At 40.5% G+C, this 27,474-nt stretch overlaps 1 protein-coding gene across 1 annotated transcript in view; it reads right to left on the bottom strand.

The window, feature by feature from the left end:
- LOC106611381 (calpain-1 catalytic subunit) overlaps positions 1-20,416 on the bottom strand; it is a 30,795-nt gene extending 10,379 nt beyond the window's left edge. The window contains exons 1-15 of the mRNA XM_082955493.1: positions 20,278-20,416; positions 7,554-7,810; positions 7,367-7,436; positions 6,002-6,120; positions 5,655-5,788; positions 5,379-5,553; positions 4,854-4,928; positions 4,612-4,697; positions 3,318-3,392; positions 3,034-3,194; positions 2,576-2,928; positions 2,267-2,332; positions 1,262-1,470; positions 1,039-1,096; positions 837-917 (exon numbers count right to left, since the gene is read on the bottom strand). Coding sequence (XP_082811619.1) covers positions 837-917; positions 1,039-1,096; positions 1,262-1,470; positions 2,267-2,332; positions 2,576-2,928; positions 3,034-3,194; positions 3,318-3,392; positions 4,612-4,697; positions 4,854-4,928; positions 5,379-5,553; positions 5,655-5,788; positions 6,002-6,120; positions 7,367-7,436; positions 7,554-7,790 — 1,899 coding nt within the window. The 5' untranslated portion in view covers positions 7,791-7,810; positions 20,278-20,416. The remainder of the gene's footprint in view (positions 1-836; positions 918-1,038; positions 1,097-1,261; positions 1,471-2,266; positions 2,333-2,575; positions 2,929-3,033; positions 3,195-3,317; positions 3,393-4,611; positions 4,698-4,853; positions 4,929-5,378; positions 5,554-5,654; positions 5,789-6,001; positions 6,121-7,366; positions 7,437-7,553; positions 7,811-20,277) is intronic.
- Between the last annotated feature and the right edge of the window lie 7,058 nt (positions 20,417-27,474).

Genomic DNA, 27,474 nt, shown 5'->3' with positions numbered 1-27,474 from the left:
GTTCATATTCACTTGGTCTGTCTCAAGTGTAGAGTGCTATGCATGATCATTGCATCCATGACCAGGCTACTTTACTAACGTTATGTTAGACAAAGCTCGTTTTCACATATATGACAAAATCCCACGTTGTTGCCTATCCGTTCCACACACATCTATGTGCTTCCACAGCAGTAAAGATGTAGGAGGATTATACAACATGTACGTTTCGATCCGTATGTTGTAAAACAAAAAATAAATGTAGAAGAGGCTCAAGATCTTGTCAAATGTACCTCTTACTGTGACTAAATGTAAATGTACTGCTATCACTAATTGGTGGTGTGACTCACTAAGGTGGTAAGTCAAGAAACAGTGAGATGCCGTGAGTTCGTAACCCATTCGGGGCAAGGTTTTTATTAGAGGAAAAAAACACTTCACTGTTGATCCTTGGGTCAAATAACGCATACGTGACGAAATAGATGGTTGTAAAATGTTGTACATGTAAATGTGGCCTACACGTCTATGTAATGTATTTAACCCTATAGTAGTGACGATTCTTTATGTAGCAGTGTCAGTTTTGAACCGGATATAAACATTGCCACCTGGTGAGGTTAGCAAAGGGCTAAATATGCCAGATAATGTAATGAGAACAGCTAACATGTAGCCTTTGATCAAGTGCAACTACGTCAACAATTTTAATTGGCCAATGCTTGAACTTGAACTAAAACTAAAACTTTTTCTAATGTTCAAGTAAACGAGTAGTTTTCTTTTACAGCTTTTTATCTGCCCCGTTATGTCTTTAATTTGACATTGCAATACTTTTTTTGTTGTTGTTAAAAATCAAAATACCCCGAACTTGCCTCATCAGAATACTTCTGAAACAGAGTTCTTTTGTCATCCACATCTCCTCCGTTGTATTCAAAAGTGTCTGTAGATGTGGTCTAAAAAATTAAAATAGTGTTTTAATGAGTTATAAAGGAGGTGGAAGCAAAGCAATACCAGTGTTACATTAAAATACACCTACATAAATATGAGGGATGAAACACTTTTGGCCTTAAATACCTTTGGGGTTTTCGGGGAAAACAGGATATCCTCCATATCTTGGTCATTGGAGTTTTCACTGAGGAAAAAATTGTACCATTTTGTTTCTGTTAGGAATACATTAATTATAGTGAGACCTAATGTTAGCTATGATCACAGACTATATAAAAAATAAAATAATAATATTGAAAAAAATTCACATTACTTTATTATTCATGTGGTTATGGGGTGGGGCTGTGCTTACTGGATGTGGGTCTCTGCCTTGGAGAGGATGGACAGGATGAAGGAGGCGGTTTCATTTGGTTTGAAGGTTGATGGCACAATCAGGTATTCACCAGGTTTCAGCCTAAAGAACTCCATCACTTCCCGAGCATTCAGGTAGTTCTTCGATTGGGCGACAGGCACATTGTTGATGAAGAAGGAGGCAGGAAACTTCCCACTCTGTCCTTTGAACTGAGATCACAATAAAACCACAAATTACAAAAGGATGTGCTAAAATATGTCTTTATAAAATGTTACTTTTGAACCGTAATGCAACAATTAAACAAAGCTACTTGGTCGTATATATGTTATATAATAGTTGTGCAACAACCCAACCTGGTCTCAGAGCATTTCGTATTATTCTATAAGTAGATCCGAGACACTCCATTTGGTATGATATGTTACGTTTCGTATGGTATGTGTTAATTTGTGGAGGTCCATTTCGTATGATATGTTACGAATTACAATTCAAATTATATGTTAAGAATTCGCGAAACGTACAATCTGTAGTGAATTCTAGGTAGGTGGCTAACATCAGCTAGCTCTCTAATGTTAGCTAGGCTAGGAGTTAGGGATTAGGGTTAAAGTTAGGAGTTAGGTTAAAGGGTTAAGGTTAGGTTTAGCTACATGCTAAGTAGTTGTAAAGTAGTATGTAGTTCAAAAGTTGCTATTTGTCTAAAATTGTCCTTGAGGAGATTGGATCTCGCAACCTTTGGGTTGCTAGATGTTCACGTTATATGCCTACCCAACCAACCTCCTTTTGTTTTTACCAACTTTGGGATTATACCAAAAGTAACATATCATAATAAATGGGTTATCTCAGATTTACATACAGAATAATGCGAAATGCTCTGAGACCAGGTTGCACATCAATAGTACAACATAAACTACAGACCAAGGAGAATGCACAGGCCTATCTAGTGCAACAGTGTATTTTGTTAGCTCCTGTATAACTGTATTTGTGAAAATGATGTATAAAGTGGCTTACTTGGTCAGGCACCTGTAGAAAGTAAAATATATACAATTCAATAGCAGGAACAATAACATATCTGGGCTGTTGAATTTACTCTTATGGGATGACATTATACTTGTAGGTTGATGTTGGATAATTGTGTCTGGATCATATTTTTAAATGTTTTAATGATTTAAAAAAAACTTTGTAGATAAACTTGTTTTAATTGCTTTAGATAAAAGTCTAGACATTTCAATTTCTTTGTAGAAATACACATTTTCAGCAGCAAATGTAGTGCTTCTGGGTCGTTGGTGAGAAGTGTTATATGGCTTATCATCTGGGTCATGTGTGAGAAGTGTTATAGGGCTTATCATCTGGGTCGTATGTGAGAAGTGTTATAGGGCTTATCATCTGGGTCATGTGTTGAGAAGTGTTATAGGGCTTATTATCTGGGTCATGTGGGATATGTGGGTCGTATGTGAATAGTGTTATACGGCTTATGAAACATGTGCACCAAAGAAGGGCACTGACCTCAAAGATGGAGAAGCCGATGTGGAGACTTTTGACCAGGCGTCTGTTTCTCTTGTCAGGCTTCTGCATCAGAGACACCAACATGTTGTTGTCCCCCTGTGTCTCAGAGCAGTCCCTGCTCAATCCCCCAATCTTCACCCGATACTGGGGATTTGTCCAGAAACTGTCTGGAAGACAACACAAAAAATATGGATATTTTGACTGTAGATTCAGGAAATGTTGTAGTCATCATGAACTGCATATCATTCCATGTCAATCAAGGTAAGATTTACTTGGGAAATTCATGCAACCACCAGCAGTGGTTCCTGCAACCCATCTGCCATCATGGAATGAGGGGGTCCAATGACAAGTGGAGTTGCCATCGAGAAAATCAGGGCACAGACAGCAGATATCCACGTCTACGAAGTGCTCACAGAAATGTTTCATTGTCATCCTGAGAAGACAAGCAAAATTGTGAATGATAAGGTGTTGAAATATCATCACTTGATATGCTGCATGTGTCAGTTGCACTTTATTAACATGGTCTGCAAACACATTTCTGCATTATATGGTTTACCAGAATTCCCCATCCTCTTCCACTGACAGACACATCTTCCGATCGTCAGGACTCACTGTTTGCCACATGGAAGACCTGACAGGAAAGCAAATATTATACATCAATTGGTGAACTGGGAAAAGGCTCTTGGGAAAAGTCTTAAGTAGTTTTCAAATGTTATGCTGTTAGTCACAGACAGCTACATCATGTCGTAAGCTCAAGAGTGAAAGCAAAAACCATAAACCTTGCTGTATGCAAATATTTGGCAGACTTTTATGACCTTACATGACGGAACATACTATTACATACAGTACCATTACATACAACACCAGTACATACAGTACCATAACATACAACACCAGTACATGCAGTACCTTTACATACAACACCAGTACATGCAGTACCTTTACATACAACACCAGTACGTACAGTACCATTACATACAACACCAGTACATACAGTACCATTACATACAGCACCAGTACATACAGTACCATTACATACAACACCAGTACATACAGCACCAGTACATACAGTACCATTACATACAACACCAGTACATACAGTATCATTACATACAGCACCAGTACATACAGTACCATAACATACAACACCAGTACATGCAGTACCTTTACATACAACACCAGTACATGCAGTACCTTTACATACAACACCAGTACATGCAGTACCTTTACATACAACACCAGTACATACAGTACCATTACATACAGCACCAGTACATACAGTACCATTACATACAGCACCAGTACATACAGTACCATTACATACAGCACCAGTACATACAGTACCATTACATACAACACCAGTACATACAGTATCATTACATACAGCACCAGTACATACAGTACCATAACATACAACACCAGTACATGCAGTACCTTTACATACAACACCAGTACATACAGTACCATTACATACAACACCAGTACATACAGTACCATTACATACAGCACCAGTACATACAGTACCATTACATACAACACCAGTACATACAACACCATTACATACAGTACCTTCACACGAAGGTCAGCTGAGAGAAAATGTGAAGGTCGGACTGGATTATCAGTCTTTTGACAGAACAACTTGTTTTTCAAGAACAGGGGGGATTAAATTAGCTTTAGGGAAACTAGAAATGTGTCATTTAAGTTAAAAACACAAAATGTAAAATCTGCTTGTGAGTGACTTCTGAATACAATGTAAACGGTAAGGGAGATTAGCTGACATTTCATAAAGACCTTTTGAAGACAATAGGTGTGATGACATGTCACAGTCAGACTATACTGTAAATCCTTACTTATCGCTCCAGTCTCCCTTCCACTCTCCCCGGCCCCAGGGGTTGAAGAGGCGGATAAGATTCACTAGCATGCCTTGGCTCATGATCTGTGGAAGAAACCAGAATGAACATAAGGAAAAGGGTTCATTTTGGGTTGTGCAACAAATCATACCACACAGACCACACAAACGCTCAAATTTCCCTCCAGGAAGAACTGGATATTGCCAAAGCATTTCTGTCAGATTGTTAGTTCCATACAGTACCTGTTTAACTCCTGTGACGGTGTAAGCATGACCCCTCACTAATCCGTTGGGTGCCACCGTGTTCGCTGATGTTTCCTACAGAACAATAGACACAGGTATTATAGGTATTATAAAGTGAAGTAATTGGGCCATAACAGAACAGAGGTTTCAGTCACAAAATAGAACACAATATGAACACAACCTTCATATCTTTTGTGTTTACAAGTTAAACTACGCCACGTCTCATATTACTCTACAGATATGTTATTGACGTCAATGGATGATTTGCGGTATCTTAATAACACATGCGTTTAAAACAAATATGTAACCTTTATTTAACTATGCAAGCCAGTTAAGAACACATTTTTATTTACAATGACAGCCTACTAGGGGAACACTGGGTTAACTGCCTTGTTCAGAACAATTGATTTTTACCTGGTCAGGTCAGGGATTTGATCCAGCAACTTTTCAGTTACTGGCCCAACACTCTAACCACTAGACTACCTGCCCTATGAAGTATTTTGTTCAAAGCTTCATCAAAGCTACCCCTTGAGGTGTGCCACACCCAATCAGCGATTTTGACTTGGCAGCTCTGAACAGGAGGTCCCACAGATTTGATGGAGCGTCAGTGAGCTTGAACGTGATGTGAACCCCTCCAGTGAAGTCCACCATAGCCTCTGAAAGGGTCCCTGCATTCATGTCTGCATAGGAGCCACACACCCTGCCAGAAGAAACAGGTAAATAAGACCAACAATTAAGGTGATGTTTGTTCATTTTATATAAGAAAGTTCCTTATATAAATAACTGATGTGGGTCACATACTTGGCATAGGCTTTCTCCAGCAAGGCGGGCCAAAACTCATTGGGAGTTTTTGAATGAACGAAAATGAGCCTGCCGTCAACTGTTGGTAGCTTGTCATCGATCACAACTTCCACCCACCTCCCAAACCTCCAGAACTGAAAGATAGGTGGAAAGGAAAATGATTCCTACAGAGACTATTCTCTATGGGGCTTGAGAAAAGTGCAGCCTAAGCAGTCATCATTCAATATAATTCAAGAGTTCTCAATAAATCTCAGAACCTTTTCATTACAATGTATTCTGTGTCAATACATTACATCCTCAAAGGATGATGGTCATTTTAATAAGTTATTTAGCCCAAGGTTATTTACCCTGAAGTGGAATATTCCGCAGTAATCCTCTTTAAAGCTTTGATTTAGGGGTATTACTTGTTCCAGGATGTGCTTCTGGAACGTCAAAGCCCCAATGGAAGCAAGAAACCAGCAATCTCCTGGATAAATAAATTACATGTTTATGAAGATCATGACATTTGAAATGCAAGGGGCATGGTGTGGTGGGGCATGGTGTGGTGGGGGCATGGTGTGGTGGGGGCATGGTGTGGTAGGGGCATGGTGTGGTGGGGGCATGGTGTGGTGGGGGCATGGTGTGGTGGGAGCATGGTGTGGTAGGGGCATGGTGTGGTGGGAGCATGGTGTGGTGGGGGCATGGTGTGGTGGGAGCATGGTGTGGTGGGGGCATGGTGTGGTGGGAGCATGGTGTGGTGGGAGCATGGTGTGGTGGGAGCATGGTGTGGTGGGGGCATGGTGTGGTAGTGGCATGGTGTGGTAGTGGCATGGTGTGGTATATGTTGACGCTTGCTTACTAAGAAATCCACTTTTTATTTATTTTATTTAACCTATTTTTAACTAGGCAAATCAGTTAAGATATATAGATATATATATATAAAATATAGGACAAAACACACATAACAACAAGAGAGACAACACAATACTACATAAAGAGAGACCTAAGACAACAACCTAGCATGGAAGCAACACATGTCAACACAACATGGTAGAAACACAACGTAACAACAACATTGTAGCAACACAACATGACAGCAGCACAACATGGTAGCAACCAGTGGTGGAAAAAGTACCCAATTGTCATACTTGAGTAAATGTAATTGCAAAAATATACATAAGTATTAAAGTGCTTATATAAGCAAACCAGATTTCTTGTTTTTTTAATTTATGGATAGCCAGGGGAACAATACAACGCGCAGACATAATTTCAAAATGAAGCATTTGTGTTTAGTGAGTCCTCCAGATCAGAGGCAGTAGGGATGACCAGGGATGTTCTGTTGATATTGGTCCATTTTCCTGCCCGGCTAAGCATTCAAAATGTAACGAGAACTTTTGGGTGTCAGGGAAAATGTATGGAGTAAAAAGTACATTATTTTCTTTAGGAATGTAGTGAAGTAAAAGTAAAAGTTGTCAAAATATAAATAGTAAAGTAAAGTACAGATAAGGTAGTAGTTTAATGTGTTTTTACTTAAGTACTTCATTCCACTGGTAGCAGCACAAAACATGGTACAAACAGTATTGGGAACAGACAAGAGCACAAAGGGCAAGAAGGTAGAGACAACAATACATCACGCAAAGCAGCCACAACTGTCAGTAAGAGTGTCCATGATTGAGTCTTTGAATGAAGAGATGAAGATACAATTGTCCAGTTTGAGTGTTTGTTCCACTTACCAACCAATCCTTGCCCAAAGTCAAACCTTGAAAGTCCATCAACGATAAAATCTGGATACTGCATCATTTTCTGGAAGAGTGAATATACACATTTCACCTATTAATAATATTTATAATTTCTATTCATAATTACAAATTAAAATCAGTTAATACTCTGTGTTGTTATGTGTGCATGATGATGTCATACCGCTGGTCTCAACCACACCACTCTGCTCATGTCATCAGAGGAAAGTAGCCCATCACCAATGGTGTTATGGTCTGGGGGGAACATCTCATCGATGTACCTCACTCCCCTGGCCAAACAGTATTGCGTCAGCTGCTGAAAGTCTTGGTTGCTGTGTTTCTCTGGGTTGGCAAGACTCCCAACACCCTCTTGCTTGTGGCGCTCCTGCATTATACTCATACACACACCGGGAGGAGGCATTGTTGTACTGTATGCAGGATCTGTTAGCAGGGTGAAATGATGAAATACTCAGATTTAATAGGTGGAGCCTAAATATAAATAACATACTGCATTATTAAGTGTTGATGACAAGCAACAATAACAGATATACAAAACTACTTAAAACCTGTTGGGGCTAGGGGGCAGTATTTTCACGGCCGGATAAAAAACTTACCCGATTTAAACTGGTTACTACTCTTGCCCAGAAACGGGAATATGCATATAATTAGTATATTTGGATATAAAACACTCTAAAGTTTCTAAAACTGTTTGAATGGTGTCTGTGAGTATAACAGAACTCATATGGCAGCCAAAAACCTGAGAAGATTACAAGCAGGAAGTGGCCTGTCTGACAATTTGTGGTCCTTCTGTTGCCTCTCTATCAACATTACAGTATCTCTGCTGTTACGTGACACTTTCTAAGGCTTCCATTGGCTCTCTGAAGGCGACAGAAAGTGGATTGGGGCGTCTGCTGTCTCTGGGCAAGGTTCAGGAGCTCTGTTTGTGAGTGGCCTGCCTGGTGGCTCAGAGAGACAGGAGATGCGCGTTCACGAGACTTGGCCATTTTTTTCTTCAGCTGTTTGAATGAATACAAGGTTGTCCGGTTGGAATATTATCGCTATTTTACGAGGAAAATTGCATAAAAATTGATTTTAAACAGTGTTTGACATGCTTCTAAGTACGGTAAAGGAACATTTTAATTTTTTGGTCATGAAATGCGCCCGCGCGTTACCCTTTGGATAGTGACCTGAACGCACGACCAAAACGGAGGTATTTGGATAATAACTATGGATTATTTGGAACCAAAACAACATTTGTTGTTGAAGTAGAAGTCCTGGGAGTGCATTCTGACGAAGAACAGCAAAGGTAATCCAATTTTTCTAATAGTAATTCTGAGTTTACTGAGCCTCGACGTTGGCGAGTGTCTGAATAGCTAGCCGTGATGGCCGAGCTATGTACTCAGAATATTGCTGTCATGGTTGTCGTCGGTAGAAATGGACCAAAACGCAGCAGGCATGCGGTTGTTCATTTTGAACATTTATTCCATCCAAAATGAACACAAAAATAACAACAGAGAACGAACGACAAAATGACAGCCTTGAAGGCAACACAGCAAATCCAAAGACAATCTCCCACAATTAGACAAACAAACACACCCAACTAATATAGGACTTCCAATCAAAGGCAACACCACACAGCTGCCTTCAATTGGAAGTCCACCCCAATTAACCAAACATAGACATACAACTAACTAGATAACACATAGAAATACATACACACAGACCATAAACCAAAAACCCGGAAACACTAAATCAAACACCCTATTTTCCAAAACACCACCCCGAACCACATAAAACAAATACCCTCTGCCACGTCCTGGCCAAACTACAATACCAATTAACCTTATACTGGCCAGGACGTGACAATTGCAAAATGTGCTTTTGCCGAAAAGCTATTTTAAAATCTGACACCGCAATTGCATAAAGGAGTTCTGTATCTATAATTCTTAAAATAATTGTTATGTATTTTGTGAACGTTTATGCTGAGTAATTTAGTAAATTCACCAGATGTTTTCGGTGTGTATGCTAGTTCTGAACATCACATGCTAATGTAAAAAGCTGTTTTTTGATATAAATATGAACTTCATTGAACAAAACATGCATGTATTGTATAACATAATGTCCTAGGAGTGTCATCTGATGAAGATCATCAAAGGTTAGTGCTGCATTTAGCTGTGGTTTGGGTTTTTGTAACATATATGCTTGCTTTGAAAATGGCTGTGTGATTATTTCTGGCTGGGTACTCTCCTGACAAAATCGAATGTTTTGCTTTCGCTGTAAAGCCTTTTTGAAATCGGATAATGTGGTCGGATTAACGAGAGTCTTATCTTTCAAATGGTGTAAAATAGTCATATGTTTGAGAAATTGAAGTTATAGCATTTTTAAGGTTTTTGTATTTCGCGCCACGGTATACCACTGGCTGTTGAATAGAGTGGGACGCTGACGTCCCACGTTTCCCATAGAAGTTAATACAGTATTAAATTGTTGTCGTGGAAAATTGCAAGATTATGTTATAATGCTTGTATTGTTTATAATGGTTGTAATATTCGACAGAATAGAGTATTCTGTTAGCTATTGTGTGTTCTACTGAGGATGGGCCTCTATGAGATAGCACTGACAGAGGAGATTTATGATGTCTTTGGGTAATAACGCCTAAAGAGCATTCCAGAAGACATTAGCTAATGGTTCTGTTCTATACCGTACCAGGGAGAGACGGTTCCAGTTTGGAGTAGGAGGACCAGATACTGGTCTATACAATGAAAACTGTTGACACAGCAGTTGCTGTCTGCTATGTTTTATAGATATCTTTCATAAAAAACTTAACCTTGTGACCCATTCTATGTATCTGTGGTTCGTCATGTACGTTGAGAAGGGTGTATCTTGGCTATAAAATATCTTTGTGCTTTTGTGTAATCACTTTCAATGGTTCATTGGAGATAGCGCATCACTGAAAGTCAAAGTGCTTTTGCAAAAGCTCTTAATTATTAAAGATGTAGTTTAAGTATAACTCTGACTGGTGTGTGACGTTTGTAACTCTCCTCATTTGGTAATGCAGAAATTAGCCACAACATTGTACATTCATTTTTACAGATATTATTTTATATTTTAAAGGATCTTATTCATAATACATAGCCTACGTCCAATCTATCACATGAAAAATCCCCCCAAAAATGCAAGAATGAATAGTCTACAGAAGGTATTCCCAAACTGGGGTACAGTGAGGGAAAAAAGTATTTAATCCCCTGCTGATTTTGTACCTTTGCCCACTGACAAAGAAATGATCAGCCTATAATTTTAATGGTATTGTCACGGTTGTCGTAGGATGAAGGAGCGGACCAAAGCGCAGCGTGTGTATCGTTCCACATTTTCTTTATTAAACTGTGAAACTATGCAATACATACAAATAAACTGAATGAACAAAACAACAAACCGTGACAAAGCGTTACAACATACACTTACTCACAATCAATCTCCCACAAACCCAGGTGGGAAAAGCAACTACTTAAGTATGATCTCCAATTAGAGACAACGATGACCAGCTGACTCTAATTGGAGATCATCCCCCCCCAAAAAAAAATAGAAATACAAAAACTAGAACATAACAACATAGAAAATCTAAACTAGAAAAAAAAACTGTCACGCCCTGACCTACTCTACTATAGAAAATAACAGCTTTCTATCGTCAGGACATGACAGGTAGGTTTATTTGAACAGTGAGAGACAGAATAACAACAAAAAAATCCAGAAAAACGCATGTCAAAAATGTTATAAATTGATTTGCATTTTAATGAGGGAAATACGTATTTGACCCCCTCTCAATCAGAAAGATTTCTGGCTCCCAGGTGTCTTTTATACAGGTAACGAGCTGAGATTAGGAGCACACTCTTAAAGGGAGTGCTCCTAATCTCAGTTTGTTACCTGTATAAAAGACACCTGTCCACAGAAGCAATCAATCAATCAATCAGATTCCAAACTCTCCACCATGGCCAAGACCAAAGAGCTCTCCAACGATGTCAGGGACAAGATTTCAGACATACACAAGGCTGGATTGGGCTACAAGACCATCGCCAAGCAGCTTGGTGAGAAGGTGACAACAGTTGGTGCGATTATTTGCAAATGGAAGAAACACAAAAGAACTGTCAATCTCCCTCGGCCTGCGGCTCCATGCAAGATCTCACCTCGTGGAGTTGCAATGATCATGAGAATGGTGAGGAATCCGCCCAGAACTACACGGGAGGATCTTGTCAATGATTTCAAGGCAGCTGGGACCATAGTCACCAAGAAAACAATTGGTAACACACTATGCCGTGAAGGACTGAAATAGTGCAGTGCCTGCAAGGTCCCCTGCTCAAGAAAGCACATATACATGCCCGTCTGAAGTTTGCCAATGAACACCTGAATGATTCAGAGGACAACTGGGTCAAAGTGTTGTGGTCAGATGAGACCAAAATGGAGCTCTTTGGCATCAACTCAACTCGCCGTGTTTGGAGGAGGAGGAATGCTGCCTATGACCCCAAGAACACCATCCCCACCGTCAAACATGGAGGTGGAAACATTATGTTTTGGGGGTGTTTTTCTGCTAAGGGGACAGGACAACTTCACCGCATCAAAGGGACGATGGACGGGGCCATGTACCGTCAAATCTTGGGTGAGAACCTCCTTCCCTCAGCCAGGGCATTGAAAATGGGTCGTGGATGGGTATTCCAGCATGACAATGACCCAAAACACATGGCCAAGGCAACAAAGGAGTGTCTCAAGAAGAAGCACATTAAGGTCCTGGAGTGGCCTAGCCAGTCTCCAGACCTTAATCCCATAGTAAATCTGTGGAGGTGGCTGAAGGTTTGAGTTGCCAAACATCAGCCTCGAAACCTTTAGGGCTAGGGTGCAGTATTTTCATTTTCAGTAAACGGCCTAATACCCCGGCCCAGAGTCAAATATTTGCAAAGGATTAGTAGATTTGGATAGAAAACACTCTAAAGTGACCAAAACTGCCCAAGTGGCGTCGGGAGCAACTGCATGCACGCTCGTTACCACTCCACTATGTCTCCCTGTCATGGCTTTTGTCCCATCAGTACAGATACCAACACATCTTGACCACCAAAGTCCCTTTGATGTCACAAAGCTGTCCAGTACTTTAAAAATACCCTCTCCTGTTGCCCTGGTTTCCAGTGGTTTTCAGAAGAGGATGTCTTCCTTAATTGACCCGCCATAAATGTAGCGGATATATACCAGGAGCTGTGCCAGGCCCGCCTTGTCTGTTGACTCAACCAGCTGTAACGCATAGAATTCACTGGCTTGTATGCAAAGCAGTAATTGTTTCAAAACATCTCCTGCCATGTCACTGATGCATCGTGAAACAGTGTTGTTTGATGAAGACATTGTCTGTATAGTTTTTGGGGCCTTTTCCCCCAGTCTTGTCCCAGCCATATCCGCGGCAGCAGGAAGAATTAAGTCCTCCACAATAGTATGGAGCTTGCCTGTCCTAGCCACTCGGTAGCGCACCATATAAGACGCTTCTAGACCCTTATTAATGGTATCTGTTGCTTTTATACATGTCTTACCACTCAAAAGTCATCTTTATTCTCGCTCAAAAACTCCTGTGGCTTATTTTTCAAACTGTCATGTTTTGTTTCTAAATGTCTGCGCAAGAGTGAAGGTTTCCCATGAGAGAGTAATGGTTAATGTGATTGGATGTTAATTATTTGACTAGGCTACCTGTATTTGACGTAGTGTTTTTATTTCGCTGAACACAATGGTTTAATTTGATTTTGGCAGTGAAAAGAGGCGACTCTGGCGAGGAAAAAAACCTCACCCAAATGTATAGCCTCGTTAGAAAATACAAATGTACAGTTGAAAATGTGAAGATTTTTGTTGTTGTTGTGAATCACATTTATATTTGGCGTACCCCCGACGGCATTGCACGTACAGTGAGGGGAAAAAGTATTTGATCCCCTGCTGATTTTATACGTTTGCCCACTGACAAAGAAATGATCAGTCTATAATTTTAATGGTAGGGTTATTTGAACAGTGAAAGACAGAATAACAACAACAAAATCCAGAAAAACACATGTCAAAAATGTTATAAATTGATTTGCATTTTAATGAGGGAAATAAGTATTTGACCCCTCTGCAAAACATGACTTAGTACTTGGTGGCAAAACCCTTGTTGGCAATCAGAGGTCAGATGTTTCTTGTAGTTGGCCACCAGGTTTGCACACATCTCAGGAGGGATTTTGTCCCACTCCTCTTTGCAGATCTTCTCCAAGTCATTAAAGAATGACCAGGCATCCTCGGATGAGGTCAATATCCTTCCAGGATACCCAGGCCAGGTCGATTAGAAAGGCCTGCTTGCAGAAGTGTTTCAGGGAGCATTTGACAGTGATGAGGGGTGGTCGTTTGACCGTGGACCCATAGCGGATGCAGGCAATGAGGCAGTGATCGCTGAGATCCTGATTGAAAACAGCAGAGGTGCATTTGGAGGGCAAGTTGGTCAGGATAATATCTATGAGGGTGCCCATGTTTACGGATTTAGGGTTGTACCTGGTGGGTTCGTTGATAATTTGTGTGAGATTGAGGGCATCTAGTTTAGATTGTAGGACTGCCGGGGTGTTAAGCATATCACGGTTTAGGTCACCTAACAGAACGAACTCTGAAGATGGGGGGCAATCAATTCACATATGGTGTCCAGGGCACAGCTGGGAGCTGAGGGGGGTCTATAACAGGCGGCAACAGTGAGAGACTTATTTCTGGAGAGATTCATTTTTAAAATTAGAAGCTCAAACTGTTTGGGCATAGACCTGGAAAGTATGACAAAACTTTGCAGGCTATTTCTGGAGTAGATTGCAACTCATCCCCCTTTGGCAGTTTTATCTTGACGGAAAATGTTGTAATTGGGTATGGAAATCTCCGAATTTTTGGTGGCCTTCCTAAGCCAGGATTCAGACACAGCAAGGACATCAGCGTTGGCAGAGTGTGCTTAAGCAGTGAGTAAAACAAACTTAGGGAGGAGGCTTCTTACAGAAGTCAACAAATGAGAGTGCCTGGGGACACGCAGGGCCTGGGTTAACCACCACATCACACGAGGAACAGAGGAGGAGTAGGATGAGCGTACAGCTAAAGGCTATCAAGACTGGTCGTCTAGTGCGTTGGGAACAGAGAATAAAAGGAGCAGATTTCTGGGCGTGGTTGAATAGATTCAGGCATAATGTACAGACAGGGGTATGGTGGGGTGCGGGTACAGTGATGGTAAACCCAGGCACCGAGTAATGATAAGAGAGGTTGCATCTCTGGACGCGCTAGTTATGCTGGGTGAGGTCACCGCATGTGTGGGAGGTGGGACAAAAGAGGTGTCTGAGGCATGTTGAGTGGTACATTTAATACATGTATCGTATATTGTGTGTGGCAGGATTACAATGATGGCAAAAAACGACATTTGAGAGTGCGGTGACCCTGGTTCTAGATGGGGTACTCAGCTGGACGTTGAATGTTTGAAGGGGTACGGGACTATAACAAGTTTGGTAACCACTGGCCTACAGCAAGTTTAGCTGTGTATTTAAAAGTGTAATACTCCATATTTAAAAAATAAAATTTGGTTTCACAGACCCTTCACAGACAATGAAGTCAATGTTGACAATGATATGTCAAATATTTGCCTATTTCACCGATTTTATACACTATAGAAAAGTATGTGGACATCCCTTCAACTTAGTGAATTTGGCTATTTCAGCCACACCCATTGCTGACAGGTGTAAAAAATCTAGAACACAGCCATGCGATCTCCATAGAGAAACATTGGCAGTAGAATGCCCTTACTGAAGAGCTCAGTGACTTTCAACGTGACACCGTCATAGGAGGCCACCTTTCCAACAAGTCAGTTAGTCAAATGTCTGCTCTGCTAGATCTTCCCCGGTCAACTGTAAGTGCTGTTATTGTGAAGTGGAAACATCTAGGAGCAACAACGGCTCAGCCACAAAGTGGTAGGCCACACAAGCTCACAGAACAGGACCGCCGAGTGCTGAAGTGCATAGCGCGTAAAAATCGTCTGTCCTCGGTTTGCAACACTCACTACCGAGTTCCAAACTGCCTCTGGAAGCAAGAGTTCCAAACTGCCTCTGGAAGCAAGCAATGTCGGCACAGTAACTGTTCGTTGGGAGCATCATGAAATATGTTTCCATGGCCGAGCAGCCGCACACAAACCTAAAATCACCATGCGCAATGCCAAGCGTCGGCTGGAGTGGTGTAAAGCTCGCCGCCATTGAACTCTGGAGCAGTGGAAACGCGTTCTCTGCAGTGATGAATCACGCTTCAATATTTGTCAGTCCAATGAATGAATCTGGGTTTGGCAGATGCCAAGAAACTGCTACCTGCCCAAATGCATAGTGCCGGCTGTAAAGTTTGGTGGAGGAGGAATAATGGTCTGGGGATTTTTTTCGTAGTTTGGGCTAGGACCCTTAGGTCCAGTGAAGGGAAGTCTTAATGCCACAGCATACAATGACATTCTAGACAATTCTGTGCTTCCAACTTTGTGGCAACAGTTTGGGGAACGCCCATGACAATTCCCCTGTGCGCAAAGACCTTCACCTCAACCCCATTGGACACCTTTGAGATGAATTGGAACATTGACTGCGAGCCTGGCCTAACCGTCCAACATCAGTGCCCGACCTTACTAATGCTCCAGTCCCAGCAGAAATGTTCCAACATTTAGTGGAAATCCTTCCCATAAGAATGGAGGCTGTTATAGCTGCAATGGGGGGGACTGACTCCATATTAATGCCCATGATTTTGGAATGAGATGTTTGATGAGCAGGTGTCCACATACTTTTGGTCATATAGTGTATGTGGCTATGCTGGTCAAACAGCTGTGCTGCGCGCTACAGCACAATTCAAAATGCCATCCAGCTTTATCACAGTGTTTTTTGTTTCGTTTTTTTTTATGAACTCAGTCGGGCTTTCAACCTACTTGTAATAGTAGAATGCACAAAGTGCAATTTCTAAATTGGGTAGTACAACTATTACAGCAGTTTTCCTCTTGTCGTGTCAGTCATTGCAGACCTTAGAAAGCTATTTATATCTTGTCAGAAATGTCCAGATCAACTAGCCCATGTCAGTGAACGTTTTTTTATAGGTTTTTTAAGAGAATTCTCATAGGAAGAAGATATCTCATCCCCACCCTCCAAAGATTTAATTTTCTCATATTTCTCAAATTCTGCTCAGGAGAAACAATCACATAATATCTCATATTTGTCTTACTCGGATCAAATTAAGAGATCTATAAATGATCTTAAGTAAGTCTAATTTAACTCTCCTGTTTATGTCTCCATGCCCGAGATAATTAAATTAGAGCAAGATCTCAAATAATAGTCGATATGACTATACTATGACTCCAAGGATTTGGATGTTCCTTCTCAAACATGGCTCAGTTTTCACAGTCTCACTACTGCATTTTTTTGTTAACAACTATTTGTTTCCAGATAGGTTCCTTGTTGACTTGCTAAATCAAACTGAGTAGCTAGTTAGATAATCTAGCTAGCAGCTAACATTAGCTAGATACACATGCTAACAGAGTTTAGATATAGCTAACGTCATTCACGGTGAGCCGAAGAATCTACCTAGCTAACATAAAAATTAAATAACGTAGCTAGTTATCTAAATCATAACTAGCGGGTTGAAAATAGTGGTATACTAGCTAGCTAGCTAAACCCAGCTTACGTGTGATGTTGCCGCTGTTTTGACAGCAGCACAGGCTGAGGCGAGTTTAGCTAGCTAGGTACAGTATATCAGAGGTAACGTTAGGTAGTAAGCAGTGGTGTAGTGGTGCCTAGAAAAGTGTTTATACTCTAATTTGCCCAAAATTTGCCAAACGGCCCGCCCAGTGAAGGAATGTACCCTGTGTGAAAAATAATATGTGAAACAGTGACATACACTCTGAATTACCTAAAATTACAAATCCCATATTGGTCTTTCACAGTCAGGTTGACAGGTTGACCACCTGTTACGAGTGCAGCAAGGAGCCAAAGTAAGTTGCTAGCTAGCATTAAACTTATCTTATAAAAAACAATCAATCTTCACATAATCACTAGTTAACTACACATGGTTGATGAAATTACTACGTTAACTAGTTTGTCCTGCATTGCATATAATCAATGCGGTGCCTGTTCATCTATCATTGAATCACAGCCTACTTCGCCAAATGGGGGATGATTTAACAAAAGCGCATTTGCGAAAAAAGCACAATTGTTGCACGAATGTACCTCACCATAAACATCAATGCCTTTCTTAAAATCAATAAACGGAAGTATATTTTTTTTAAACCTGCATATTTAGCTAAAATAAATTAATGTTAGCAGGCAATATTAACTAGGGAAATTGTGTCACTTCTCTTGCGTTCAGTGCAAGCAGAGTCAGGGTATATGCAACAGTTTGGGCCGCCTGGCTCATTGCGAACTAATTTGACAGAATTTTACATAATTATGACATAACATTGAAGGTTGTGCAATGTAACAGCAATATTTAGACTTAGGGTTGCTTAAACCACATCAGGAGCCCACTTTTGAGGTTTAGGGAATATCTAAGACATTCACATTTGTAAATAGCCTAGCATATGAGATGGAGTTAGTTAGTATAGGCAATGCCCACTGAAACATTAGTGGGTATATGGCGTATACCTGAGTATACCTACCCTCTACTACACCACTGGATGGAGGCTTAACAATGTATGAATGCAACGACATTCTAAATGAACAGTTTCTCCAGAAAGTATTCATAACCCTTGACTTTTCCACATTTTGTTGTGTTAGAGCCTGAATGAAAAACTGATCAAATATATATATATACAGTGCCTTGCGAAAGTATTCGGCCCCCTTGAACTTTTCGACCTTTTGCCACATTTCAGGCTTCAAACATAAAGATATAAAACTGTAATTTTTTGTGAAGAATCAACAACAAGTGGGACACAATTATGAAGTGGAACGAAATTTATTGGATATTTCAAACTTTTTTAACAAATAAAAAACGGAAAAATTGGGCGTGCAAAATTATTCAGTCCCCTTAAGTTAATACTTTGTAGCGCCACCTTTTGCTGCGATTACAGCTGTAAGTCGCTTGGGGTATGTCTCTATCAGTTTTGCACATCGAGAGACTGAAATTTTTGCCCATTCCTCCTTGCAAAACAGCTCGAGCTCAGTGAGGTTGGATGGAGAGCGTTTGTGAACAGCAGTTTTCAGTTCTTTCCACAGATTCTCGATTGGATTCAGGTCTGGACTTTGACTTGGCCATTCTAACACCTGGATATGTTTATTTGTGAACCATTTCATTGTAGATTTTGCTTTATGTTTTGGATCATTGTCTTGTTGGAAGACAAATCTCCATCCCAGTCTCAGGTCTTTTGCAGACTCCATCAGGTTTTCTTCCAGAATGGTCCTGTATTTGGCTCCATCCATCTTCCCATCAATTTTAACCATCTTCCCTGCCCCTGCTGAAGGAAAGCAGGCCCAAACCATGATGCTGCCACCACCATGTTTGACAGTGGGGATGGTGTGTTCAGGTTGATGAGCTGTGTTGCTTTTACGCCAAACATAACGTTTTGCATTGTTGCCAAAAAGTTTGATTTTGGTTTCATCTGACCAGAGCACCTTCTTCCACATGTTTGGTGTGTCTCCCAGGTGGCTAGTGGCAAACTTTAAACTACACTTTTTATGGATATCTTTAAGAAATGGCTTTCTTCTTGCCACTTCCATAAAGGCCAGATTTGTGCAGTATACGACTGATTGTTGTCCTATGGACAGAGTCTCCCACCTCAGCTGTAGATCTCTGCAGTTCATCCAGAGTGATCATGGGCCTCTTGGCTGCATCTCTGATCAGTCTTCTCCTTGTATGAGCTGAAAGTTTAGAGGGACGGCCGGGTCTTCGTAGATTTGCAATGGTCTGATACTCCTTCCATTTCAATATTATCGCTTGCACAGTGCTCCTTGGGATGTTTAAAGCTTGGGAAATCTTTTTGTATCCAAATCCAGCTTTAAACTTCTCCACAACAGTATCTCGGACCTGCCTGGTGTGTTCCTTGTTCTTCATGATGCTCTCTGCGCTTTAAACGGACCTCTGAGACTATCACAGAGCAGGTGCATTTATATGGAGACTTGATTACACACAGGTGGATTCTATTTATCATCATTAGTCATTTAGGTCAACATTGGATCATTCAGAGATCCTCACTGAACTTCTGGAGAGAGTTTGCTACACTGAAAGTAAAGGGGCTGAATAATTTAGCACGGCCAATTTTTCAGTTTTTTATTTGTTAAAAAAGTTTGAAATATCCAATAAATTTCGTTCCACTTCATAATTGTGTCCCACTTGTTGTTGATTATTCACAAAAAATTACAGTTTTATATCTTTATGTTTGAAGCCTGAAATGTGGCAAAAGGTCGAAAAGTTCAAGGGGGCCGAATACTTTCGCAAGGCACTGTATATATATATTTTCTAATTGCCTGTCTACACACAATACCCCATAATGACAAAGTTAAACATGTTTTTGGAAATTTTAGCAAATGTATTGAAAGTGAAATCCAGAAATATGTAATTTATAAGAATTAACACATGAATGTGCTCATGAGGAGGGTACAATGATAAGATCTCATCAATTTCTCATATTTCTCAAATGTAAGTCTCAATCCAAGCTCATTTGTCTCATGAAGTCGGAGAAACAGTTCAGATATATGTGATCACTAAATAATACAAAATTGAGATCACCAGTATTTCATCAGAGATGTTGTAATGTTTGAGTCACACAGAGATCACATGAATACATAAGCCATGGTAAAATGTAACATGCACATGTCTGTTTCAGGCACCTGTAGCCTACACAAACCATTAATAACACTGGCTGTAAATCAGAGTCAGGTAAAGTGCCTCACCTCAGAATATCGCAGGAATGGTTGTTATATTCAAAGTTTTCAATCTTTTAGAAACTAATTCAGGTCATCATCATCTTATATACCTGAAGGTTCCAGAGATTTCTAATGTACTGTAGACTACTGAATGTGGGTGTGGCACAAGCCACGCCCACATTAGGTAGGTCTCCAGTACATACATTGCTTTCCTAGCTTCTCATATTACCATATCTCATATTACCATAGCTTTCCATTGGATAGGGTAGTGGCAAATCTTGTTTCGTCAGTCATATAGCCATCCACTTTAATTTTTGCTTTAGATCAGAAGAGAAACTTCTGAAAATACAGAAAGAGAGAATAGGTTCACAAGACTTGAAAAGGGCAAATGCCAACTGATGTCTGTTGCTAAATTAGATAGGCTATATAAATATTGTGTAGGCTAGCCTATTTAAAAGTGTTAACTTGAGAATGAAAATATATAGTTTACAAAAGGCAAATAATCAAGTGAAGCCTGGGTACTATTTGGGCTACAGTCAGTTGTTCGATCCTGTGAAATGTCCTATCACTGTAGGCAGCAGATGTTAGTCCAAGCATATTTTATCTCACCTGCATGGGCTTGTCTTTTCTTCCTTCAGCAAGACTTGGCATTTTAATGATTTGCCAAAACAAAATTTGACATTTAGAGTAACTGCCATGGGAGAAAAGAAATACACACACAACAAACGCAGAAAGTAAATGAATCATGACATACCTAATGCTGACAAGACCACAATACTCACAACCATACTCATGTACCATAAACTTGTTCTGCAGATTTTAAAATGTCATTTTATTAAAATGTTCTCCGTTTATCGCTGGCCTCCTCCCTCAGATAAACTGGTCACATAAAATGAGTTGGAATGTCTAAAGCAGTCTTGTATTTCTGAAACTATTATTATCTTTTATTATTTTATTTTTTTAAATTACAATTTAAATGAATCATCCTATGCTACTGTCCATGTTTGATAATAACATGTACAATAAATTGACTAAATAAATAACCAATGGTAATTTCCAGGTGTTCACCTGCATTGGCATCACATAGTACAGTGTATGTAATAACATACTGTATGTTTGTCAAAAATCATTTCATAGAGCAATCAAGATGTCAGTCATCTTGTAAATCATGTTGGGGGTCTCCTAAGGTCAGCTTTTGTGGTGCGAAGTTGAACCAGTTTTTTTTCTGTCCCTTTTGCAACAGGTTTTCCCCTGTTCTCACACTCGCATGCTTGTCTTTGTTCATTTGAGGATGTAAGCTTCTGTTGAGTCACTGACAAGGCCTTGGGGGCAACTTGATTGACAGCATGGAGACTTAAATGTCAAACCTGCTAGTTCTTGCACAAACCACTTTTAAGCTGACTATCAAATAACAACACAAGGTATACAAAGGAGAAGACTTGTTATCTGTAGCACTCCTACAATAAGCTTCCCTTGACTTTGACAACAGAAGTCTCAGAGTATATGACTTAACATACGCATTGAAAGAACATTGCCTGTAATTGCACACATGGTGGGATCATACATGCATTTTATGCAATTATCTAACAACATTACTCAGCATAGGAATAATTACATTGTGTGGTGGTCCTAAACTGACAGGGCTCTACCTGTGAAGAGCACATGCCCCTTAGCACTTAGTCTCCAAAGTGCCCTATTGGGTGGAGGTCTAATTTCCCCTAAAATATTTTTTGGGGGTACATATGTTTTGCCATTGTTGTTCAGAACCCACCCCTCAAAGCTAAGTATTCGGATCAGGTTCTGCGCATGTGTTATTTTACACACACACTACGTAGCTACTGCTCACACTCCCCCTCCCTTTACATTTCTCTCTTTACTCAGCCTCTTCTGAACTATGACTCCGTAGCCTCCCTTCTCTGTCTGCTATAATGGATATTGCAGTTGCACAACCTGAATGTGTGTCCCAACACATTGCATCGGAGCAAAAACAATCTGTGTTTTGTGTGATGATGTAAGCTCATCTTTATAGTTGTTGCCACATCGTAGACACTAACCACTAAAAAAAAATGTTTTACTCCCCACTTGAGTTTTGCAGTGGGGTAAAAAACTACCTGCGCTTTAATCACTCAATGATCAAGTACCGCACGAGTAGGCTCCCCAGCTGTTCAACCTCTGGGCAGCCGAACAATCTAGGCATAATTCATCAACTACTGCTTTAGGCTGTCTACTATCTGTGATGATAATCTTCATAGCTATGTTGCCATATCTTACTGAGAATTGCTGAAAAAAAGAACTAGCCAATGTGTTTGCAATGAGAAAATAATCACTATTTTGACTGCCTGTATGTCTGTCACAAAAAGAGCCGTGTTGAATAGACCAAACTGCAGCGGGAATATGGATGCTCATGTTTTAATTCAAAAAAGGAGTAACGCATCCACTGGAAAACAATATACACGACAGGAACAGTTTTGCAGGCACACAACACGCAGTGCAAAAACAACTACCCACGAAAACCAAACAAACACACACCTACTTATGGGACTCCCAATCAGAGGCAACTAGAAACACCTGCCTCCAATTGAGAGTCCAGCACCCAAAACTACACATAGAAAAACAAACCTAGAACCTATACCAAACTAATACACCCCACTACACCACACACAAAACCCCATAATACAAAACAAATATACCTCTGCCACGTCCTGACCAAATATAATAGAAATAATACCTAAATATTGGTCAGGACGTGACAATGTCTTGCATGTGTTGGATACGCTTGCGTAAATATACTGTTACAACGGACAACAAAGTTTGTACAAACATGTCGATCATGTATTTTGTGTAGGCTACAACATGAAAAAATGACATGGAATAGCGCTTGAGGCATGGAATGTATAGTTGGAACATGCCGACCATATCTTTAGTGTACAACATGAAGTTTCCCCCTCCATGTCACTGAGGGTGAACATGAAGTTTCCCCCTCCCTGTCACTAAGGGTGAACATGAAGTTTCCCCCTCCATGTCACTAAGGGTGAACATGAAGTTTCCCCCTCCATGTCACTAAGGGTGAACATGAAGTTTCCCCCTCCATGTCACTAAGGGTGAACATGAAGTTTCCCCCTCCATGACACTAAGGGTGAACATGACGTTTCCCCCTCCATGACACTAAGGGTGAACATGAAGTTTCCCCCTCCATGTCACTAAGGGTGAACATGAAGTTTCCCCCTCCATGACACTAAGGGTGAACATGAAGTTTCCCCCTCCATGTCACTAAGGGTGAACATGAAGTTTCCCCCTCCATGTCACTAAGGGTGAACATGAAGTTTCCCCCTCCATGTCACTAAGGGTGAACATGAAGTTTCCCCCTCCATGTCACTAAGGGTGAACATGAAGTTTCCCCCTCCATGTCACTAAGGGTGAACATGAAGTTTCCCCCTCCATGTCACTAAGGGTGAACATTAAGTTTCCCCCTCCTTGTCACTAAGGGTGAACATGACGTCCCCCCCCCCCCCCATGACAGTAATGGTGAAGTGACAGTGGCGTGGAAGCACTGAGCAGAAGCTACACAGTGAAACACTCTTTTCATTCCACTTTGATGCCGAAGTGACTTTTTCGTAGCAGATTAGGAGAATTTACTCACCAGGTTAGTAGCATTAACATAGCAGGTTAGAAGACTGAGGTTAAGGTTAGGAAAAGGGTTAGGGAAAATATTCCCCTAATCTGTTACAAAAATCACTTCATATCAAGGTGAAGTGAAAAGAGTGTGTCCCAAGCTACGTAGGCAGCATCTATGTAAAAAGAATTCCTGCACATGCAGAGTAATACTCCATGTCAACAGCCACGGGCAAATTGGGTTCTGGATAATCCAGAACTGCAACCAGTCATAAATGTATTTCATGTGAATGATGGCCTGTGGTTGTGTCCCAATTATCTCTCCCAAAGTCAACAGCCACACTCATCTTCTGCACATCTATCACTCCAGTTTTTAATTGCTATATTGTAATTATTTCGCCACTGTGGCCTATTTATTGCCTCACCTCTCTTATCCTACCTGATTTGCACACACTGTACTATATAGACCTTTTCTATTGTATTCTTGACTGCATGTTTGTTTATTCCTTGTGTAACTCTGTGTTGTTGTTTGTGTCGCACTGCTTTGCTTTATCTTGGCCAGGTCGCAGTTGTAAATGAGAACTTGCTCTCAACTAGCCTACCTGGTTAAATAAAGGTGAAATAAAATAAAATAATAAATAAAAAGTGTGGCCTTGTCCAATTCCCTTCACTAATTAGAAAGAAAACTACAAGTATAAGAAATATAGTGGAAACTCACTCACGCCTATACCTCCACCAATCTAATCCTTTTCACTGCGTGAAATGGCCTGTTTCCGGAGTGTGTACAAGTAAATCAGAATATCTTTAATGACAAGAAGTAGAAGCTCAATATTGAGAAATCAGAATAAAAACAGAGTATTGAGCAGTCAGAATAAAAACAGTCTTGATAAGTCGACTCTGGAAGGTCATGGATCTTTACACATGCTAATAGCCCCTAACACCTTGTCTAATTTTTACCTAGCAAAGACTTATAGATGACCTAGAGCCAGTGGGTTTGGCGACGAATATGAAGCGAGGGCCAGCCAACGAGAGCATACAGGTCGCAGTGGTGGGTAGCATATGGGGCTTTGGTGACAAAACGGATGGCACTGTGATAGACTGCATCCAATTTGCTGAGTAGAGTGTTGGAGGCTATTTTGTAAATGACATCGCCGAAGTCGAGGATCGGTAGGATGGTCAGTTTTACGAGGGTATGTTTGGCAGCATGAGTGAAGGAGGCTATGTTTCAAAACAGGAAGCTGATTCGAAATTTAATTTTGGATTGGAGATGCTTAATGTGAGTCTGGAAGGAGAGCAATCTATTCCAAACATGTTTTTCATACATTTTAAAATGTCTTAAGAAGAATGATAGACTCTGAGGTATATATTCACACAATCATCAATTAAAGATTCAATATCAAATCAAACTTCAATTCAAACTTTATTTGAAGTGCATTTAAAATATCAAAAACAAATCAAATTGTATTTGTCACATCTGCCGAATACAAAAAGGTGTAGACCTTATCGTGAAATGCTTACTTACAAGCCCTTAAACAGCAATGCAGTTTTAAGAAAATAGAGTTAAGAAAATCTTTACAAAATAAACTAAAGTAAAAAAAATAATAATAAGACAATAAAATAACAATAATGAGGCTATATGTGTGGGGGTACAGGTTAGTCGAGGTAATTTGTACATGTAGGTAGGGGTAAAATGACTATGCATAGATAATAAACAGCGAGTAGCAGCAGTGTAAAAACAAATTGTGAGGGGGGAGGGGGGGGGGGGGGGTCCTATGCAAATAGTCCGGGTGGCCACTTGATTCATTGTTCAGCAGTCTTATGGCTTGGGGGGTAGAAGCTGTTAAGGAGCCTTTTGGACCTAGACTTGGCGCTCCGGTACAGAGAACAGTCTATGACTTGACACCACCTAGTACAGACTATGGGAGGCACACAGTACTACATGGAACTCTATTCCACATCAAGTAACTGATGCAAGAATAAGGAAACAAAATGGATGGAAATCATGTAAGCAGTAAAATTAGATTAAATAACTGATTAAAAAACACCTTATGGAGCAGCTGGAACTGTGAAGCAACACAAACATTGGCACAGACACACACACACACACACACACACACACACACACACACACACACACACACACACACACACACACACACACACACACACATATATATATATAAATGTATATATATATATACACACACACACACATACACATACACATGCGATAACATTCTCACTACACATTGTCACGGCCCCTCCTCTGCAGTGCAGGGGCAGGTTCCTCCTACAGGCAGAGGAGGGTCGTTAGTGATTGGAGCTGGCGTGATTGGAGCCACCTGGCTCAGGGTATTTAAAACTGCTTCACTAACCACTCTCTCTCTCTCTCTCCCTGCTCCTCCAGGTATGATCCTGTTTTGTTTGTTTGGTCCTTTGTAGGTTTACTTAGTTTCCATTCAGTCATGTTCACAGATTCATGCATCCATGCACCTTACCTACATTATGACATTTCCACACCTCATTCCTTTTCCTTTGTTTAAAGTTAATCGTTTTTTGGTTTACAATAAAGAACCTTTTGCTTGGCCTATACCTGTTGTTCATTATCCCCTCCGTTTCGCCAAAGGCTATGATCCGGCCTGTGACAAGTGGGGGCTCGTCTGTAATTTAAAGTTAATTGTATTTTAGTCTTATTTTAGTTTTCTGTAACACTTTGTCATAGTTGGGTTAAGGTTTTGTCTAGATTGTCTTTTGCCTTATTATTGATACGTTTGTTTATTTGTAATTTGCCTTATTTGACTTGTTTTATACTTAACTTGGGTTAGTTTAGTTCAGATTGCCAGAATTTTTTTGTTTGAGGGGATGTTTTGGTTGGGCGAATATTGTTGGGGAGAGTGAGAGCCATTTTTTTTTTTTTTTTTTTTTTTTTTTTGGTTCAGTTAGCTTGGTAACTAAATTAGGTTAGCAATTCACTCTGGGTTTTTGTTCAAGTGGGAGTCCTCTCCTGTTCAGGCTTATCAGCGAGTGTCAATAGGAGGCTTGTGGTGTTTTTGTTTTAGGTGGCAGTGAACGTGGGTAGAGCTTTCGGCTCGGGAGCACCTCTGTGGTTATGGGGGGGCCGCCAGTCCTGGTTGTCTTTTCCACTCCACTGGTTTTGTGTGCATAAAACCCCACCACATGTGACTGCATGAAGACCAGGGCAAGTTAGTTAGTAGTTTTTGGAGGATAGTGGGGTGTGGCTCCTGTCCTTGAACCCAGACTGACAGCAGGTGAGTTGTGTTTTTTTTGGAGCATTTGTAATAGTTGTATTGGTTGAGGAAAATGTCTTCCATTCTGAGTAGTTTTGTTTCAAGCTCCTTTAGAGGTAGCCTTAGAGTTGTGTACTAAGGAGCAGTTAATTGAAATTGCTGAACATTATCAGATTGAGATTGTTGATAAAAAAATGTGAGACCTTTAAAGCTAAATTAAAGCAGGGTCTTATGGAAATAGGTGTTTTTTTCAGGTCAGTCTGCTAGTAGTGAGGGTACAAGTTCAGTCTAGCCCTTCAACTTTTGAGCAGCAGAGGGAGCTGTTGCAAATGCAGTTGGAGATAAAGCGATTGAGAAATGCTAA

This window comes from Salmo salar, chromosome 09 (assembly GCF_965601325.2).
Source record: "Salmo salar chromosome 09, fSalSal1, whole genome shotgun sequence".
NCBI classification, from domain to species: domain Eukaryota; kingdom Metazoa; phylum Chordata; class Actinopteri; order Salmoniformes; family Salmonidae; genus Salmo; species Salmo salar.
The sequence above is the reverse complement of the archived record's forward strand: the minus strand, read 5'-3'. Positions and strand labels throughout refer to the sequence as shown.